We start from the raw sequence: 20,413 nt of genomic DNA, 5'->3' as shown, positions 1-20,413 counted from the left end.
GGACTGATCTGGTATGACAGTGCTTAATTTCAAGTAACCCTAACTTTATACCACAATGCCTACATCATTCACCTCACTTCACATAGGCATTGTATCATTTCACATCATCACAGGAAGAGGGATGAGTACAAAACAAGATATTTTGAGAGAGTACAATTACATTACTTTGATTACGGTATATTGTTATAATGGTTCTATTTTATTATTATTGTTAATCTCTTACTGTGCTTAATTTATAAATTAACTACCATAGGTATAGGAAAAAACATAGTCTATATAGAGTTTGGTACTATCTGTGGTTTGAGGCATCTACTGGAGGGCTTAGAACATATTCCCCAAAGATAAAGGGGGACTACTATATTATTAATACATCACCATCATCCCTTTTGCTTATTATGGTTGTAGTTATTTTCTGTACTTGTACACAAAAGCGCTCGCTAGCTATTACATTCCTATAAACATTGGATTTTATATTTTTATCTAATTTTCGATTCTGGGAATCTGATGGCAAATTTGAACTGGCAATCTGATTTTTTTTCAAGAATCATTTAATTATGATAATGAATTCAAAATCCATTCTGTCACACTGTCTTGTTGCTGTTGTTGCTTTTAACAATCTGAGCCCTCAAAATTTTCAGGAAGTCCTCTTTCCTGTAACTACGTATGAATATAGGCTCATTCTATAGGCCAATTGAGCCTCAGAAGAAAGATAACAGCCTGACTTCTGAAGTGAACAGCAGTTCAGACATTTCTCTGATGTTGGGTATTGGATTTTTCTGGTTATAGGAAAAAAAAAAAGATTCGTGAGTTGTTTATCTCAAACAAGATGTCTTTATTCAGGACCCGTTTCAGGACTTGTACTCTGCCACAGTTTATGAGGATACTTCCTCTGGGTTCTTTCAGGTGACAGCCTGAAACAAGAATAAGGGAGCTCTGCTCCTTGTCCAGTTACTTATGCTTTTCCACATTTGAATAAATGGCCCACGTCTGCCGGTGCATACTCTGAAGGAGTAGTTCTGATGACACCCTGAACATACACTCAAATAGGTAACCTGTGTGCAAGACCAATGCAGTTCTGTATAAGCCTGGACCTTCCACATTCAAAGTTCAGGCAGGCCTCTTTAATAAAAATGAATAAGTGGAAATTCAGCTAAGTACTTGAAGGGTGTATTTCATTGTTTAGTATAAGAACGTAATGAGCACCAAAATGATTAGTAAAATTCTCACTAAAGTGTCTGATGAGATAGAGCTTGAAAAATGATCCATGTTCAACTATAAATCTACCACAAGTTAAAAATAATGTTATCCAAGGTTGTCTCTGCACAATTTTTAAAATAATATATTACGAAAACAGCCCAATCTCTTCAAAGATAAAAATGAAGGGGTAGACAAAAATATAAATATCATTAGACTAAATATTGGGTCTCTGTCCACTTAAAATGGTGTTTCATCTACTACTATTAATTCTATATAAAAACATAGATTAATAATTACCGCAATGAGTAATGATATAAATGGCATGTATTCCAAACAACAATGTAATACAGGTGATACTATTCCCATTTAAATGATGTAGAAAAGGAAGCACAGAGGTTAAGTAATTTGTCCAAGGCTACAGAGTTACTTGAACTAGGCAGCCAACCCAAGTCTTTCTGAAATTAAAGTCTGTGTTCTTAACCCTTTCACTCTACTACTGCCTCTCAGAGTGCTGGGAGCATACTTTAGAATGGAAAGTCTGAATAGATCTAGATCTCATTACAAGTTTGGCCAAAAACTAGGCACCTACCCTAGTGGAGTCCCTTGTCTGCCCTGGGCCTCATTTTCTTCATCTCCCCTCCCAGGAAGAACATTTGGCTCAGCATAACCTCTAGTCCTGGAACAACATATTTCTAGCAGTCCCAAATTCATGTAATCACCCTCTTGCCAATAAAAGCCATTCATCTCATGTATCAGTAAATTAAATTTCCTATTTATTCCTCTGTATGTTGTTTCATATTAAATACACTTAAGAATTTGTGAAAAATGTCACAGACAAACCTATGTTGGGGTTTGAGAATTTTGGGCCCTTTCATTTTATAGAGTTGTCTATGAAAACACATGTATTGCTTAACGGATGTTTTTAAAAAATTCTTATATGATCTTTAACTAACTATATCCTTCCATATCAAAAAAGGAAATATTTTCTCAATTGCTTCAGACTTTATATCTTATAGTCCATCTCTTGCCACAGCACTGATTGTGATGTCAAAATTGCAATTAGTTATACTCAGATACAATCAGGAAAAAAGGGAGATTGTGTCCAGATTGTGTAACCTGTGATTATTATACTAATTGTGAAATGGGAAGTTTAAAATTGAAGGACCTAGTTCCAGGTTATAGCTTTGCGATTCACTAGCTATGTATCCTTGGGAAACTCATTTAAAGGAATAATAATTTGAGAGCTTGAGTTTTTTGAATCAACTTATATGTGTTCAAATCTTGCCTCTGCCAGTTAAAGTGTGCACACTATTTAACATCTCTGTTCTTCTATTTCTTTAGCTATAAATTAAGACATTATGACTGCCTATCTCAGAAGGGCTGTTGAAAGTATTAAACAAAATATTGTATTTTATAGCATTTATCAGAGTGCTTCCTTCCTATTAAGTACTTGAGATGGTTTTTATGAACAGTATCTATATTTTGAGTGAGTCCATTTTTAAGTAAAGTTCTAGGAAACAGTTTCTAAGTTTGTACATCTTTAAAATTAGAATACAATTGTTGTACTTCATAGGATTGTTGTCAAGACTAGATGTTGGAACACAAAGCAAAGTATTTTGTAAGCCAAAAGCATTATATTATCCTTTGTTTAACATCTGTAATAAGATGATCTTGTATTAATTTGAAAACTATTTACTGCTTGTAATATAAAAGGCAGTAGGCTAAGCACTATAAAAATATAAATCAGATGTGTTCTAAGCTTAAGTGGTAATGCAAGAATATAGGTACCTCTAATACAAAATAGAAGATAATCTGTGCCAAATCAATACTCTACTTTAAAAGGAAAAGTCTTTGAGATGAGGATTGAAGGACAAGAAAGGTTTAGACATTGAGGAGGGGTGATGGGGAGATAAAGAGGGAAAAAGAGACACCCTTAACCAAATGTATAGCAAAAGCTAGGAGGTAGAAAAGCACAAATCACGTATGAAATATGAAAAATGAGTGGTATAATTAGCCAGAGGAGAATATACGAAGGAGATGGGTTAGTAATAAGAATGAAGCCATATTATAGAAGATGTTAAACGCAGAAAGATAAACTGCCACAATTTAGATTTAAAATTATAATGGTTAAAGAGAATAGCCCGAGTGCAAAAAATATCATGAAGGATTGTATAAGATTGGTATTCTTAAACCTCTGGCATAATTATTCTATGTTCATGTTTTAGAAAGATGAAAGGAAGCCTATTAACTCTCACATTAAGTTTACATTCATGAATCTGGTCTTCAAAACCTTTTTGTAATCTGTCCCAAAAGATAATCTTTTATCACACTATTTGCCAGCTCTCTACTAGTTTCCTCTGAGGGTATCAAAAACACCAGGTTCAAATTTCGCATCTTGGCTATTCCTAGCTCTTAGCTTATTCTCATCTTCCATTTATATGTACCAGATTATAACTCATCTCTTAAATCCCAGCTCCATCCGGAAGCTGTCTTTGATGGTCTAGACTTTATCATTTTCTTCCACATCTATATACTTCATTGCATATGTATTTTATCAAATAGTAACATGGAACAACTATCACTGACCTAGGAATAAAATGACAAGGGTCCTGGCAAAAAGTCTCCATTCTCTTTTTGGGTATGTTATTTAATGCCACAGATGTCCTCCTATGTAAAATAAAGTGTTTGTGAATTAGCTACCTCTAAAATTACTTCTCATCATTTATTCAACATATAATGAACACCCATCTATGCTGTTTTATCCTAGGTTTTGAGGATACAGTGGTGAAAAAGACAGAGTATCTTTATCTCTCTCTCTCTCTCTCTCTCTCTCTCTCTCTCATCTATCATCTATCTGTTATAATTGTCTCCCTTTTGTTCAGTGGTTCTTGAACTTTAGTCTGTAATACAATCACTTGGGGAGCTTGTTAAAACAAAATTCAGTATGTACATGTGCGCACACACACACCTTCCAAGAGCTTCTGATGCAATGAGTTTAGAGTAAGGCCCCAAATTTTGCATGTCTAAGATGGTTCTAGGTGATGCTCATTCCTGGTCCAGGAACAACACTTAGAGAACCTGTGCTCTAGTGAAATGTCTGTCTTTTTCACTATTGTGTTGCCAGTACCTAGAATAAATATTTATGGAATAAAAGAATAAATATAAAACATTTTGTTAATTGACAAAAAGAAATCTGGCTTTTTCCTTGAATGATGTTATAGTTTAGAAGGAAAAGCACAATTCTACTAAAAGGTAAAACAGTTATTATCATCAGAAAGGTAGAGATAAGGAATGGTTTATATCCAAAAAAAAAAAAAAAGAAGTTATTTCCTAGTAAAGGAAAAAGGAAGAAGATTAAGAACTTTGTGGAGAACTATATTTTGATCTATTCCTTGAAGAATCCATACACTTATTTAAAAAATGCCTGTCACGACTAAAAATATTTTTAGTACCTCTCTTTGGCATTTATCTAATTAATCTATGGTGAATCTTTTCTAATACCCTCAAAGCCTACAGGCTTTTTATATTCTGATGTAAGCCTTAATATTTGGGAATAGCTAATATATTTTTGCCCAGTCTGGTCAGAAAGGTGATTTATACCCCAATAAACTTAAAAAAAAAAAGAAAAGAAAAGAAAAAAGAAAGTTAGGTGACTTAGTTGCATGATTCTGTTCTTGGCTGAAAACAAGGTATATCTTTGAGTCAAGGCACCAGTTTTCTAGTATGATTTATAAATGGAGCCCTAAAACAATTTCTGGGTAGGAGTTTAGAAATTATTTTGAACAGTGGAAGCCTAAATGAATTAGGTTCACAGTTTCTGAAGGTAATTAGTTAGAAGGACAACCTCCATTTAGCCTTATGCCCTAATGTGTTTGTTCAAAAATCACTCAATACAGTTGATATTTTGATTTATTATAAGAATCGTTGCTTGAACGTGCAAAACATCATGTCCATTTTTCTTCAGAGTGTATGTCATGCTACAAATATCTGGTTTAAACATTATGGGAACAAAGAAAGCAGTATAAAATGGAGGTTCTTCCAAGGTAGACCTATGATGGTACCGGGAAATATACACAGGTTCCTAAAAGATCTTGGTAATTCTGGACCACTCAGTTAATAATAAATACTAGTTTATGTGTCCTGAGAATTGAACGATGTTCTGGGTCACACTGGTCCTCTATGAAGGGAGCCATATCAAACAATTCTTTTAGTTTGGAATAGGGGGACTAAAGAGAACATGGAAGACCTATGATAAAAATCACACTGTTACAATGGCTTCTTCCTCCTTGTTATTCCCCAGAGTTCCTCAGCTATTCTGTTCACCTATCCTTTGAGCCCAGGGTATCTTCAGTGTGGATCAGCATGTACTAGCTGTACTGGTTTAGAATTAAAGTATTAATAAAATTTTTATGAACACTCAGATCTCACAGTTTTCAACAGTGTACTAAACTTAGTTTGGTCTGATCCAAAAAAAAACAAACAAACAAACAAAAAAACGTGAATGCACACTTTAAGTCTCTTTGGTTAGATCAATGATTCTTAAAGTGAGGCCTTCAGAACAGCAACATCAGAATCACCTGAGAACTTGTTAAAAATGCAAATTCTCTACTCTCACCTCAGAAATACTGAGTCAGAACTGGGGAGGAGAGAGGAAGAGACCCAGCAATCATACGTAGGCCCTGGATTCAGGTGGTTCTGATGCATGCTAAAGTATGAGGACCACTGGTTTAGATATTAACAGCAGCAGCAGTAAAGAAACTGTCAGATGAGCTGGAAACTTTTTATGAACTACAATTTATCCTAATAGCCTATTACCATACTCAAGAGTACTGTGTTTAACACATACACAATTATACACATAATTGATATCTAAGTTGTCCTTGACAGAACGAATGTAAAAAAGTCATGACTTCTCTCTGTAAAAAGATGGTATGGAAAGGAAACAAATGGACTTGTTTTCAGTGTTCTGAAAATGATATCTTTTTCAACACCCTTACAATCCTTGCCTAGCCTTCAATAAAAGAATTGGGGCGGGGGGTGGGAGGGCATTAGTAGCGGGCACTATTCTGTTTCTTTTGATGGAGCAAAAAAATTTATTAGGTGATATAAATGCACTTTATCACTCACAGATATCAGTTATCAGGTGTCTTGAGTGAATAGCTATGTCCAAGCCTATTTTAAAGAACAATTAAAACATCTGAAGATAAATGGAGGCTTTATCTTATGTGTAGCTAAACCCTCATACTCATTTCAGACCTATTCTTTGGCCTAAACAGTTTCATAATACCCTCAAGCATATGCAGTTATTCTAGTCTACGTAATGACTCTCTGTTTAGGAGTTAAAACTCAGGCTCTGGAGTAGTACAGTCCATGGACACGATGCAACCCATATACGTAACTTTAAAATAACCACATTTTAAAAAGTAAAATAAAATGAGTGTTATTAACGTTGTTATATTGTTTAATCCTACCCAAGCTGTTTTAAACATACCAAAAAGTTTTCCAGTAGCCTGAATATCAGTTTTTTAATTTACATTAATAAAAAATAAGTAAAGTTAAAGTTTCCATTTCTCAGTCACACTACATTTCAAGTACTTGAGAGTTACAGGTGGCTAGTAGCTACCATGTGAAGCAACATAGCTCTAGAGCTACGATAGACCATACCTGAGTAAGAATTCTGGCTTTGCTATTTCCTGGCTGCTTAGCAAATTACTAAGCCCTCTCCAAGTTTTTCTATCGTTTGTCTGTTAGATGGAGGGAAAAAACCACACTCCGCTATGAATACTCAACTTCTGCCATCAAAACTAGCAGCAGAATAGAAACTAGTTTGTTTTTCGCTTCATATTAAAGATGGTGAAATTATTGCATCCGTTTATAATAATCAGAACCAATCTAAATGCTTACAACATAATGGTTACATAAATTTAATTCATACTCTACAGCCATAAAATGCTATCATTAATCATTAATGTTAACATCGATTAAAGACCAAAAATAGTATTGTGAATAGCTAGACTGCTGCCTGCGTCCACAAGAACTTAGAAGGACCAGACCGACCAGACCGGCCACCTATCAAAAGCAGTTAGGGGAAGCAGCAAGATGGGGGTGGGGATGGAGCTGGTACACGCGTTAGGCTTGTTTCTGAGCAGTTATTTTTCAAAAATGTTTTTTTCTAAAACAGAGCTACTACTTTTGTACTTTAAGGAACAAGTCCGAAGTCTGCTTTGAAACGACTACACTTTTCACTTAGAGTCTGGAATGTGATTTTTAAATATAGCTTACATATACTATAATAATGAGAAACTGTTGTGTGAAAGTATTTGTATCAGAACGAAGAACAAGCTGCCTCGATCGGTTTTCGGTTGGCGGTTTCCCGCCGGGCAAACGGAAGCAAAACCGCCCTGACGTCAACAAAGGCGCCCTCTCTTTGTTACCATGATGAAGTCTATGCGGCCATCTTTACTGTGGTTAACGCGCACCAAGCTTTTCCTGGTGGGGGTGGTGCCGCGCTAAGAGAGTCTGCGGAATAAGAGATGAGAAAGGAATTACGCATCTTGGTAATTAGGTACTGGCAGAATTACTTAGGACCAGGGGCAGAAAGCATTAGCTAAGTTAGTGGAAGTAGAAGTGCAGATTCCGCGGATAAGCGGAACGATTTAAGCGGATCTCTGAGGTTTCTGCCCGGAATTTGAGAGCCGCTTCCGTTGCTCAGCGGAAGTGTGGGTCGCAGGAGGACGACTCTTGGAAGAATCCGCTCGCCGGTGTGCGCCCAGCCGGAATCATGTCGAGTTTGGCGGTGAGAGACCCGGCAATGGATCGATCACTGCGTTCCGTGTTCGTGGGGAACATTCCGTATGAGGCAACTGAGGAGCAGTTGAAGGACATTTTTTCGGAGGTTGGTTCTGTTGTCAGTTTCCGGCTGGTATACGATAGAGAGACGGGAAAACCCAAGGGTTATGGCTTCTGCGAGTATCAAGACCAGGAGACCGCGCTTAGTGCCATGCGGAACCTGAACGGGCGGGAGTTCAGCGGCAGAGCGCTGCGGGTGGACAATGCTGCCAGTGAAAAGAACAAAGAGGAGTTAAAGAGCTTAGGGCCTGCAGCGCCCATCATTGACTCACCCTATGGGGACCCCATCGATCCAGAAGATGCCCCTGAGTCAATTACCAGAGCAGTCGCTAGTCTGCCCCCGGAGCAGATGTTTGAGCTGATGAAGCAGATGAAGCTCTGTGTCCAAAACAGTCACCAGGAAGCTCGAAACATGTTACTTCAAAATCCTCAACTGGCTTATGCGCTGTTGCAGGCACAAGTAGTGATGAGAATCATGGATCCAGAGATTGCTCTGAAAATTTTGCATCGCAAGATACATGTCACACCACTGATCCCAGGCAAATCTCAGCCTGTCTCTGGCCCCGTCTCCGGCCCTGGTCTCTGCCAAGGACCTAATGTTTTGCTGAACCAGCAGAATCCTCCAGCTCCTCAGCCTCAGCATTTGGCTAGAAGGCCTGTGAAAGACATTCCTCCTCTGATGCAGACCCCTATCCAGGGTGGAATTCCAGCCCCGGGGCCAATACCAGCTGCGGTTCCTGGACCTGGTCCTGGTTCCTTGACTCCTGGTGGAGCAATGCAGCCCCAAGTTGGAATGCCAGGGGTTGGTCCAGTGCCTTTAGAGCGGGGGCAAGTGCAGATGTCGGATCCTAGAGCTCCTATGCCTCGTGGACCCATGACTGCTGGAGGCCTACCTCCTCGAGGACTGTTAGGAGATGCTCCAAATGACCCACGTGGAGGGACTTTGCTTTCAGTCACCGGAGAAGTCGAGCCCAGAGGCTATCTTGGGCCACCTCATCAGGGTCCCCCAATGCACCATGCCCCCGGTCATGACAGCCGTGGCCCTTCCTCACATGAGCTGAGGGGAGGGCCATTAGCTGATCCGAGACTGCTAATTGGAGAGCCCAGAGGACCCATGATGGATCAAAGAGGTCTACCTATGGATGCTAGAGGTAGTAGAGATTCTCGAGGAATGGAGACCCGAGCCATGGAAACTGAGGTCTTAGAGACACGAGTGATGGAGAGAAGAGGAATAGAGACCTGTGCAATGGAAACCAGAGGGATGGAAGCAAGAGGCATGGATGCAAGAGGCATGGAAATACGGGGCCCTGGCCCCAGTTCGAGAGGCCCTATGACCAGTGGAATCCAGGGTCCTGGTCCCATTAATATGGGGGCAGGTGGTCCTCAGGGACCCAGGCAGGTCCCAAGCATTTCAGGTGTGGGAAATCCTGGAGCTGGCATACAGGGAGCAGGCATGCAGGGGGCAGGCATACAAGGAGTGGGCATGCAGGGAGCAGGCATACAAGGAACAGGTATACAGGGAGCTGGCAAGCAAGGTGGAGGCCAGCCTAGCAGTTTTAGTCCTGGGCAGAGCCAAGTAACTCCACAGGATCAAGAAAAGGCAGCTTTGATCATGCAGGTTCTTCAACTGACTGCAGATCAAATTGCCATGTTGCCTCCTGAGCAAAGGCAGAGTATTCTGATTTTGAAGGAACAAATCCAAAAATCTACTGGAGCTTCTTGAAATGTTCTAGAAAATAGTTGGCAGTAATCTCAAAGTTTTTTTATTGTTGTTTGTGTGTTTCGTAGCATGGAGAATGGGTGCAAAAACTGAGTTCTGCACCCCCACACTTGAATGATTAGGGATTTCCTCCTGCCAGAACCTAATTTCATTTCTTCTTTTTGTCTTTTTTTTTTTTTTCTGTTTTCCTTTTTAATGTGGGGGTGGGGGGGTGGGACTAGAGGGAGGAGGGAGTGGGTCTGTTCACTTTAATTTACTGTAAATACACACAAAATAACTCTGAAAATGATTGTATTATACCGTATAAGATTACAAAGAATATGCAGCAATATTGAAAGTGTCTACAATATGTTAACTACATTTTTTAAAAATATTGAGTAAAATGATGTGAAATCTGCACATAAAGACTAAAAGATGACCTGTTAAATGGTAATGTACCAAGATAGTTTAAGAGTTTTGGTTGTATAAGAAAATAAAGAAGTTTACCTCAAAATTATAAGATCTATATTTTTGGTAAGTCATTTAAAATACAAAATCCTGTTTTGAGGGCAGTAGAATGCTGCATTGTAAGTGCTTTGGAATTATTTAGAAATGTTAGAGCTAGCAGGATAAGTGTACACTTGTGGTATTGAAATTGTTTTTTCTAAGGCTATACTACCTGAAAAATCAAGGAATGCATCTGGTGTGATGTTTCATTTATCTCACCCTTCAGAGACCAGCAATATTCTGGCCTGGCCCTGAACATGATTTTGCTGGGACAGTTCTAGGATCAACCAGGTACTTAAGTCTGCTTTGATGAGACTCAGTATTACTATCTTCTCAGTACCTTCCTATTTCTTAGTAGTCTTTAAGCCCCAAATCTGAATCTGAGTTATTCCCTTACATCCTTCCCTAAGGTCAGTGTCTAGGGACCAGTTTATCTGGATGAAGTATACACAGCATTGGGCTTTTTCATAAACAGCAAAGAGCTTCATGCAGTGGAGCTCCGCTTCTTGGCAACTAGTGTCTATATACAAATAGTAGCCATCTGGTCAACCAGAATCAGGAGTTAAAAATTTTAGTCTCAGCAACATTTAACATGTCTTTTAGCTTTCTTATTTCAAAATCTATTTGTCTATCACCATTTTATTAGATTAATTGAGGCCCAGGTAGGTAGAGAGATCTTTGTAGCCTGAGCTCTGCACAGTTAGTTTACTCATTACTTTTTATAAATAATAAAGCCATTTAGTCCGAATATACATACCACTGAGACATAGTCAAAATGAGTAGAAAGATGGGGCTTATCACATTTCCTTTAGAGCTACTACCTAATCTGTTTTTAAGCCATGAGAATGTGGAATGTGAAAATTTATGTCAGACTGTTAGTAATTAACAACATAAACACCTAAATAACCAGGTGATCTTATTCTGGAGAAGGAAAACTAATAGCTAGTTACAGAGAAAAAATGTCATTTGATACAAGGAGAGAGCTGAGACTAGGAAATTGAATTATTTTTCCCCTTGCAAAGTTTTTACATTTTAAATGGGTAATTCACTCTATTTTTACAAAGTTGTCATCTCTACACTGTTTCTGGCTACCTATTTTATTCTTGTTTTTATTGCTATTCATACTGTTAATTTTCTCATGTTTTTATATGCTTCCCCTGTGTTAGAGGGGATAACTCTGTTATAACTTCTTTACATATATGATAGTTTTGGATTATACTTATTCACAGAGTTGGTTTCATTACTTTGAAATTATAGTTGCTTTATCCCAAAGCTTTCACTGAATGACACTAAATGAAAACTATTAAATGTTATGCTCTTTGTTGTAGTAAATCTTTGCATTGTTTAATGCAGACTTAATAAAAAGAATGTACAATTAAGTCTCAATTTAGTTTCTGATATATTTACTTTTAATGAATGCATTCATGTGATCTACTCTTGAGAGATCAATAGGGCCTGAATACTTTTTTTTTTTTTTTTAATAAAAAAGACAAAAGTAAATAGCAGGAATGGGTGGGAATCTCTTATAGTCATTATTTATATAGTTCCACAATTGAAATAATTATAAAGGTGTGTTATTCTATGGTTGGTATCACTAGCAACATCTTGGTAGATACTCAGATATTAGGCTTCCTTTTGTTTATTTTCCCCTGTAAAGAACTCTCCTCTGTATTCCAGGGTCAGCTTCTAGGTGTTTTCATTACTGACAGCACTTCTTTATAGCAATACTCTGTGTTTACTTTACCCTGTGTACCCAATTCCCACTTCTAATAGACCAAGAACTCATCACAGACTGTCTTATTTCTGTATTTGTTCCAACAAAAATCACAGGTGAAAAGGAAGGGACAATACATTCTATCAGGTTCTTGGTGGGGGAGGAGAAAAGTCCCATTAAGAGCACATAAGTTTCCTCCAAAAGCATTTAGAGTCCATATGTTCCAAATCTTTACTCTGATAAGCCTAATAAAATTAAGTGCTTTCTTCCAATTCACAATCTGACTGTCCCAATGTTGATGTAAAGAGTATAGAGCCTTATTTCATTTTGATAGTTAAGAATGCAAGCAATATGTGTCTGCTACAATCAGAATCTTATGTGTTTTACTACATAATGTTTGGTTACAACCTCTGACATTCTGCATTTTCCCAAATGATAGACTGCAAATCACAAATTCATTCGTAATAACCATAGTTGAAGACAGTGCAGTGAAACACTGATTTGTAAATACTTCTTGAGTGCTTATTCTTCTTGGGCAATATATGTTCTTTGAGAACATGAAATGTTCAACTTTAATTTGTGCTTACCCATTAGTACTTCCTCTTATGTTTCTGATTTAAAACCAAAATGTGTTTTAATGTCTGCTGCTGCCCTATTCCAGGACTTCTGATTTTGGAGTATTCCATAAAATAGCCAATGTGAATTTCAGGTGAATGTAGGTTAATCCAAGGGAGATCATGTATGACTTTTCAACAACACTTTTCAGAAATCTGATGGTAGAAGCCGGGGAGCGGGCGGGAGGGGAACAATCACAGCTTGCAAAGCTTTTGTTTTTTCATGCTGTGATGGGACATTAAGCACAGGGAACCTAATTTCCTATGGCTTGTCAGGCCTTTTTCTTAGGTCGGATGAGGTCTAAGGATAATTATGTGTAACAGCCTGCTGTGGCAGAGAAACTGAATTATCAGTTACATCTCACAGTCTTCTCACAAAAGAATATGTCAGCCTCTTATTGCTTTATATTGTCAGCTAATCTCTAGACAGACTTCTGTTTGAGCTTGCTTTTCTCACCAGTCTCTTATCAAGATTGCTCTATGATCAAAAATTATTCATTTTAAGGAAATTATCATATTTAAAATAAAGTTTTAATATTAGATATTAATAGTATATATGATATTGGTATATTACACAATATGCTGATATAGTTCATAATATGTCTATTTTAGATCTTAATCAGATTTCTAAGCATTTTAATTTGCATCCTGAAACAAAAGTTTATTCCTTTGGGTGAAAATTTAGCTTCACAAATATTTATATTACTAATTACCTTTCTCATGCGATGTTAACTATCAATTTTCTTCTTGATATTTTTTCTAACAAGGAATATAATTTATGTCAGTGAAGGGCATATATTGTATCAAAAGTGACACTGAAGTAGCAGGTCAAAAATAACAAACCTAGTACTTAAATACAGAAGTATTTACCTAGAGAAAGAAATGATATTCTAATTAATGACAGCTCTTTAAAACCAGCAGTTGATTTATGTCCCAAAGGAAGGTAAGTATTATCAAGGAGTTAGAATATACTACATTCTCAACCATAATCAATTTTATATGAGTCAGTATGTATAAAATCTTCAGACATTTGAAATTAATATCATATATTCACAAAGGGGTTATTTAAAAAGATTGGTCATTAAAAAAAATCATATCTGCTTGATTACTTAATTTTTGTCACAAAAGTATAATGCATGATGTCACAAAAGTATAATTCATGATGTGTTGGGCATCAAGAAATAAAACCAGCAATTCTCCCAAAATTATTTTCTTTAATTAGTTGTTTTAGAATTCTGTCTTACTAATTTCTTTAATAATTTACTGCAAAAATCTGTAGGCCGTTTCAATGTACCTGTTGGCGTTCGATTCCACTACTACACCGAGCTGCCTGAATATGAAGCAACCTGTACCTATTTAAGAATATGCATTTATCCCTGGATGTTACACAGAAAAAGATATATCTGCTATGACTCACAGTGCCCGATTTCCTTAAAGGTTCACTTGAATAACATTCACAGAATGAGACGCATTAAAATTATATATTTGAGTTTATGAAAGGCTATATAGGGCTTGGTGCATTAGCATTCATAAAATCATATTCTATATCCCAAATATCACCCTTGTTCACATATTAAATAACACGGCAACATAAATGAGGACGAAAAATGTAAACGTGACCACAGCCTATTACTCGAATATATTTCCTATCTTTAGGTAAGCCTAAATCCAAAATGATTATATTTTTTTACACTTACTAAGCAGAGAAAAAGACCCTCATTTATTTTAAGCCAAGAAATGACATTGTTGAGAAATCTCTAGAATCACATAATCTCCTCACCCCGCCCTCAGGTCAATTTTTGTCAAGTTTTGTCCTGTAGAAGCTTTAAATATCTTTGGACCACAGACCCAGAATCTGTGGGCCAAATAAGCTTGTAGATATTTGTTTGAGGAGCCCCAGGTTTTCAAAAATTTTGAATCTGATTGCATTTAGGCGCAGCATATATTCTCCAATATGGCCACATGCTCAGGCTCTCCCTATGTTTTATATTAGGTTTAATTCACACAATTACTTGCCAGAACTTGTAATAATTTGAGTTTACAACTGCTTTTACTCCATATGAAAACGCTATTAGGTTCAATTAAAATTTTTATCATCTAATTTGACAAATGTGAACTAGAAAAACGGCCGAGCAACTGGTTCAGCAGTGTATTTCTACAAATTCAACCAACCAACCAAAAACCCAGAACAGACAAAAACAAGAGCAAAAGGTATGGCATGTTTTTTATTTATGTGTTATACTGTGCAAAGGAATATTCTGGTTCACTAATCCAATGAGTACATTTCTCCCACAAATCTTCTGTAATTTTAATAAATACTAAGCCAAAATATTAACATCTTTCAATTCAATAATTTACAAAATGAGAAATATGTCATACATAAGTAATATTGAATGCTAACAGCTCTAGAATGGACATGTTTAGTATACATAATAGAACGGAGTTTTTAATATTTTTTGTTATTAACTAATTTTTAAAAATTCAGTATATAATTTATACATAGGAAACATACCAATTCAAAAACAACAAAAACCTTAATCAGATCTAGGCGTTTCTTTGTGTAAAACCGCTCATGGTTTACAATGCTCTTAGAATAAAATTCTATATCCTTAGCACGTCTTCTAAAGCCTTAAGTAATTTATATCTTCCCTACATCAATCTCACATCCTCCTGCTAGAGCTACGTTAGGTCTAGCTTCATTTCCTTGAATTTGACACACTCATTGTCATCTCTGAGCATTGTCCTGGGCAATTTCCCTTGCTCTTACCCCACTCTTTTCCCAGGCTTTGATTGGCTAGTTGCTTCTCTTTACTCAGGTTTCAACTTATATAACCCTTACTCGGAGAGGTGTTTAAAATGGCATCCTCATATACCAAAAATATTTTGCAATTTATACATTTATGTGGTCACTCATTTATTATACTCATTAAAATTCATAAGTAATAAAATGTTTTAAGGAAAAAGCAAAAAGTAAATAAAATGGTATCCCCATGTTATCTCATCTCCTTATTTGGTTTGCTATTTAAAGTAGCTCTCTTACTTGAGCACCACTTAAACATTAATCCATGCTCTCCAGTCCTTTGCAAAGTATGTTATATGCACAAGGCAAACTTAATGATTGCCATTAATGAGTTACTCTTTATTATGCCCATATTATGTTTATCATGTCAATTGTATTTGTTCCTAAATTTATGTTAGTTGTACTTATTACTGTAATACATAGATATTGGCATAGCCATAGGTATATAGATGTAAATAGTATGTATGTATATATAGAATGATTGCAAAAATAGTTATTTCTAAGCAAAAATAGTTATTTCTAAGAAAACCATGCTGAATATATATTCATCATGTCAACTGTGATAGTAAATCAGCTTACCAATTATACTAACTTTTCTAACATATATAGTGATAGATATTGTTAAAATGAGTGTGAAAAAGTTATTTCTACAAAAACTATGTTGAATATTTTGAAAAGATCTGATAAAATTTGAGTGGCTAAAAATGGATAGCTGTTAAATTTTGTGGGGGCAAGATAATTGAAAAAATACTTTAAAAATCTTTAAAATCTAGAATTAGGTATTCAAATTACATTGTAAGTATCAAATTCTTTGTTCCATTTTAAAGGAATTTTGAAACTAGTAATCATAAACAAAGCATTATTTCAAAACCTTCAATTTCCTCTGAAATTTTTCAGATAATGGAAAAACCTTTGAGGAAACTTAACCTGAAGGTTGGTACTGTCTTAGCTGTTCCCCTTCCATCTCTACAGGGATTACCCAGGAAAGTCACTAACATGCCTCCATCCTAATCCTCCTCCTACCCTCTCCCTCCTTCTTTCAGCTCAAGGATACTGAATATGCTTTAAACTCTTGCTAATTCAAATAGGATCCTTAGACTATCAGCATCGGCATCACGTGGGAAGCCTGTTGTTAGAAATGCAGAATCTGAGCCCCACCCCAGATCTGCCCAACAGAATATGCATTTTAATAAGATCCCCCGGTGATTCACATGCAAGTAAAAGTATGAGAAGTACAGCTTAAAAACTAATTCTAAAAGAAATAAAAATTTTTAAAAAGCACCTTAACAATTAATATTAATGGCAAATAGAAGGGATTTTTAATTTGCCCAAATGGCTGCCCCTCCAATGGCACAGGAGGTCAAGAATTGGCAAAAATCCCAATCTAGCCTGAGGTAAATAAAGGAGATAACTCCTCTATTAAAAGCCATTTTGAAAACCAAGCAAACAAAAAACCTGTTCCTTCACATAATTTAATGAATATTAGGCTTAATGGGAAACCTAACATAAAATACTATAGATGAAACTTCCATTGTTTTGGGAAGTCATCTGAGTTTACATTTAGTCTATATGTGTGACTTTTTTCTCAAGGGTGGAAGAGAAGCCATGTCAACTTTTTATTTGAAAGAATACATTTATATTTATTACATATTATCATCAGAAACATCATCAAAAATTGTTTCAGCCAAACTGTGAGTAACAGTGACTCTCTAGGACAAATTCCACCTTTTGTAAAAATTCTATCATAAAACATGAATTGTTCTCCGATCCATAAATCTCATAATGTGTCTATTCAGTCAAGAATGACCCAGAAATATTTCCTAACTAACCTCACCAAACTTATTGTCTAGACAACAGAAATCTTAAAGCCATGAAATAAGCATGATGCTTCAGTGAGAAGTAAACTCTCAACAGAATTCTGCTGCTATATATTTTTCAAACCTTGTCTAAATATTTCTATGCACCAGAAAGAAAAGACCGATATAGCAAAAGCAATTGAAAGTATCTGCCCAGCTTTTGTTCTGTTATTTTCAGTAGACTTACTGGAAATGATATCAAACTCAATACTGTAATTTGTGCCTTTAAACTTTACCTTTGAACCTGATCATTATCGAGTAAACAAATTAACCAACATCTATAAATTAAGCAAATTAATTTTTTTCCCCCATAAAGAAAAGTTTACATTGGTTTTAAGTGACTTAACTCAAAACATTTCTAATAAACAACAATTAAAATTCAAATCAAGGCCTTACAAATGATAACACCACTGCAGCATTGTTAGGCTGTGAAGGTGACCTTAGATCATATGAACCTCTCATTTTCACATGTATTCAGACTACTTACATTCTAGTTCCTAATTTGGGGCTTGTTTGCCTATAGGGGAAAGACAATTAGCTTAATTAGAAAATATTTTGTGAATTGGAAGTGAGATGATTTATAGAATTGTTGATTGATGAGTATTTTGTTATTTTCTTTTTTTTCAGATAAACACATTTTTGCAATTTTCTCCCTAGTTCATGCCTCTGCTGGGATATGTAAAATGGTTGAACCTTGAGCAATAATAACCTTGGTTTAAAAAAGTATCCCAAAACTGTTCCTCCTGAGGAATCAGAGTTGGATTATCTTCAGGAAAGGAGAGAAGAAAAAAGGCTTTTTTGCATCTCTTGTCCAGTCCTTTCACCCAGGATTACTCACAAGGAGGGGGAAGATGGATGAGCTGGCCAGTGACACAATTAGGTCCAGCCAGGGCAAGATTGTGAAACTGATCTGTCAGGGCCAACGCTGGTAAAGTCATGTAAATTACCATGGCTGGAAAGTGGTATTTCAGCACAAATTTACTTTCAGGGGGAGAGAGAAAGAATAAAGGGGGGAGGGGAGACAGCTTAAAATTTTTTTCACTAATTCTCCCTAAACTATGGACATGCTCCACATGCGTGATTGTGGCTACCACCAAGCAAGTAGTGTTCTCTCCAGCTTATCTTTAGGCACCCACTGTATCTTCGGGGTCTTATCCGCCATACCATTAAAGGATTTTTTCTTTTGTTTTGATAAAGAAAGGAAGAAAAATTTCTTTGCATTGATAAAGACATGAAATATAATTGTTTAAAATATTTTTACTCTAGCATTTTTATTTACACAATGATCAAATATTTTGAGGGAAGGAGCCTGTAATAGCGGAATTTCAGACATCAGCCACAAGATTGGGGGTAGGAGAGAGATGTGTTTTTGAGAGAGGGAAGTGGTAGTAGCAAGGGTATTTCAGGTGCTCCAGAACTAACAGTTTTTGATTACAAGTCTCATGGCCTCTTCTGGAAGCTTGGGTCATGGTTAAAATGTAAAAAGCATTTATCAAGAAACTAGTAAATGCTAGGCACTTGACATACATCAAATCTAATTTCACTGAAGTTTGGACACCATATGAAGCAACATGCTTGGAGAAGTTAACTAGTTTGCCATGAGTCCCATAGCTTATAGGAGGTAGAGACACCACGGAACCTAAGTTTGTCTGACTTCTGGGCCCTTACTCTCCCCATTACATCATTTTGCTTCAGGAAGAATAGAGTGAGGCGGTAGAACAGTTTTCACGCTAAGGACTGAATGTGAGAAACATCAGGCATCATGTCCATTGAGAAAGTTCATCACAGGTCTATAAAGAGGTGATTTTTAGGCAACAGTGAAAGATTTATAAAATCAATCCTTTGTCCTTACATATTGTTTTTTCGTCCCAAGAACCAAATAAACCTAGGCTTTGGTAGAATCAAGAATAAAAATAAAAATAAAAACAGCTTAGAATGGAAATATTTATACAGAATTATAATAGATTATAAGAAATCTATAAAACTGAATATTTTCTTCTGGAAAGTTCTAGTTAATATCTAATTTAAACGATCCTGTGACCTACATTTCCTGTGATCTATTTTTTTTTACATTTTTATATAATTTACACACCAGAAAATTTATCCATTTAAATTATACAATTCAATGGTTTTTAGTACATTCAGAGTTGTGCACCATCAGCACACCTTAAATTTCATATTCATTACCCCCAAAAGAAACTATTCATTAGCACTTACTCCCCACTCTCATTTTTTTTTTCCCTGCTCAACCTTAGGCAACCACTTATCTGTTTTCTGTCTTTATAAATATTCTGGATATTCCATATAAATGGAATCATATGTTTTTTTTGTGTGTGCGTGTGACTAGCTTCTTTCAGTTAGCATGTTTTTAAGAGTTATCCATGTTGTAGCATTCCTTTTTTTTTTATGTCAAATGATATTGTACTATATACATATACCACTTTTGTTTATCCATTCACCAGTTCATGGATATTCGTATTGTTTCACTCTGGCTATTATAAATAGTGCTGCTACGACTATTTGTGTGCAAGTTTTCGTGTGGCCATATGTTTCATCTCTCTTGAATATATACCTAGAAGTGGAACTGCATTATATAACTCTATGTTCACTTTTAGAAGAACCGTTGGACTATTTTCCAAAGTAACTGCACCATTTTACATTTTCACAGCAATGAATGAGGGTTCCAGTTTCTCCACATCTTTGTCAACACTTGTTAATTTCTTTTTGATTATATCACATACGCGTGTGTGAACTGGTATCTCTTTGTGATTTTGATTTGCATTTCTTTGATGGCTAATGATGTTCAGTATCTTTTCATTTGCTTATTGGCTATTTGTATATTTTCTTTGGAGAAATGTTTGATCCCTTTGATCTATCAATAAAAATAAAATAAAATATAAAATAATAAAATAAAATAAAATGGTTTGTGATTTCAGAGTTTCTATTTCAGGTAAGCAGATAATCAAATGATAGTCCCTAAAACATGAAAGAAATTCTTTTGTAATTTAAGAACTGACTTGAAATAGGAGTGAGTTGCAGTGATAGAAGTGAGGGCTTTCAATTATATTCTTATATCTTTTTGAAAATAGAAGTTAATAATCTTCATATTTGTATGTGATTAATGGGGTTCAAGACAAACTATCCCAAAATATGGCACCTTGACATATTGAATACTTT

The 20,413-nt window shown here is 36.0% G+C and overlaps 2 protein-coding genes across 3 annotated transcripts in view; one reads left to right on the top strand and one right to left on the bottom strand.

Moving 5' to 3' along the window:
• The window catches only part of PRKG1 (protein kinase cGMP-dependent 1), a 1,114,039-nt gene that overhangs the window by 483,877 nt on the left and 609,749 nt on the right, over positions 1 to 20,413 (bottom strand). The window lies entirely within an intron of this gene.
• CSTF2T (cleavage stimulation factor subunit 2 tau variant) lies at positions 7,894 to 11,638 on the top strand. Its single transcript, XM_039871822.1, has one exon. The coding sequence runs from the start codon at positions 7,979 to 7,981 to the stop codon at positions 9,767 to 9,769; it is 1,791 nt and encodes a 596-aa protein (XP_039727756.1). The 5' UTR covers positions 7,894 to 7,978; the 3' UTR covers positions 9,770 to 11,638.

Source organism: Pteropus medius, unplaced genomic scaffold, assembly GCF_902729225.1.
Source record: "Pteropus medius unplaced genomic scaffold, Ma_sr-lr_union100, whole genome shotgun sequence".
In the NCBI taxonomy this organism is placed as follows: Eukaryota; Metazoa; Chordata; class Mammalia; order Chiroptera; family Pteropodidae; genus Pteropus; species Pteropus medius.
The sequence above is the reverse complement of the archived record's forward strand: the minus strand, read 5'-3'. Positions and strand labels throughout refer to the sequence as shown.

Bases quoted from the DNA above. Each gene is read 5' to 3' on its own strand.
- CSTF2T (XM_039871822.1), top strand. From the start codon at position 7,979: ATGTCGAGTTTGGCGGTGAGAGACCCGGCAATGGATCGATCACTGCGT.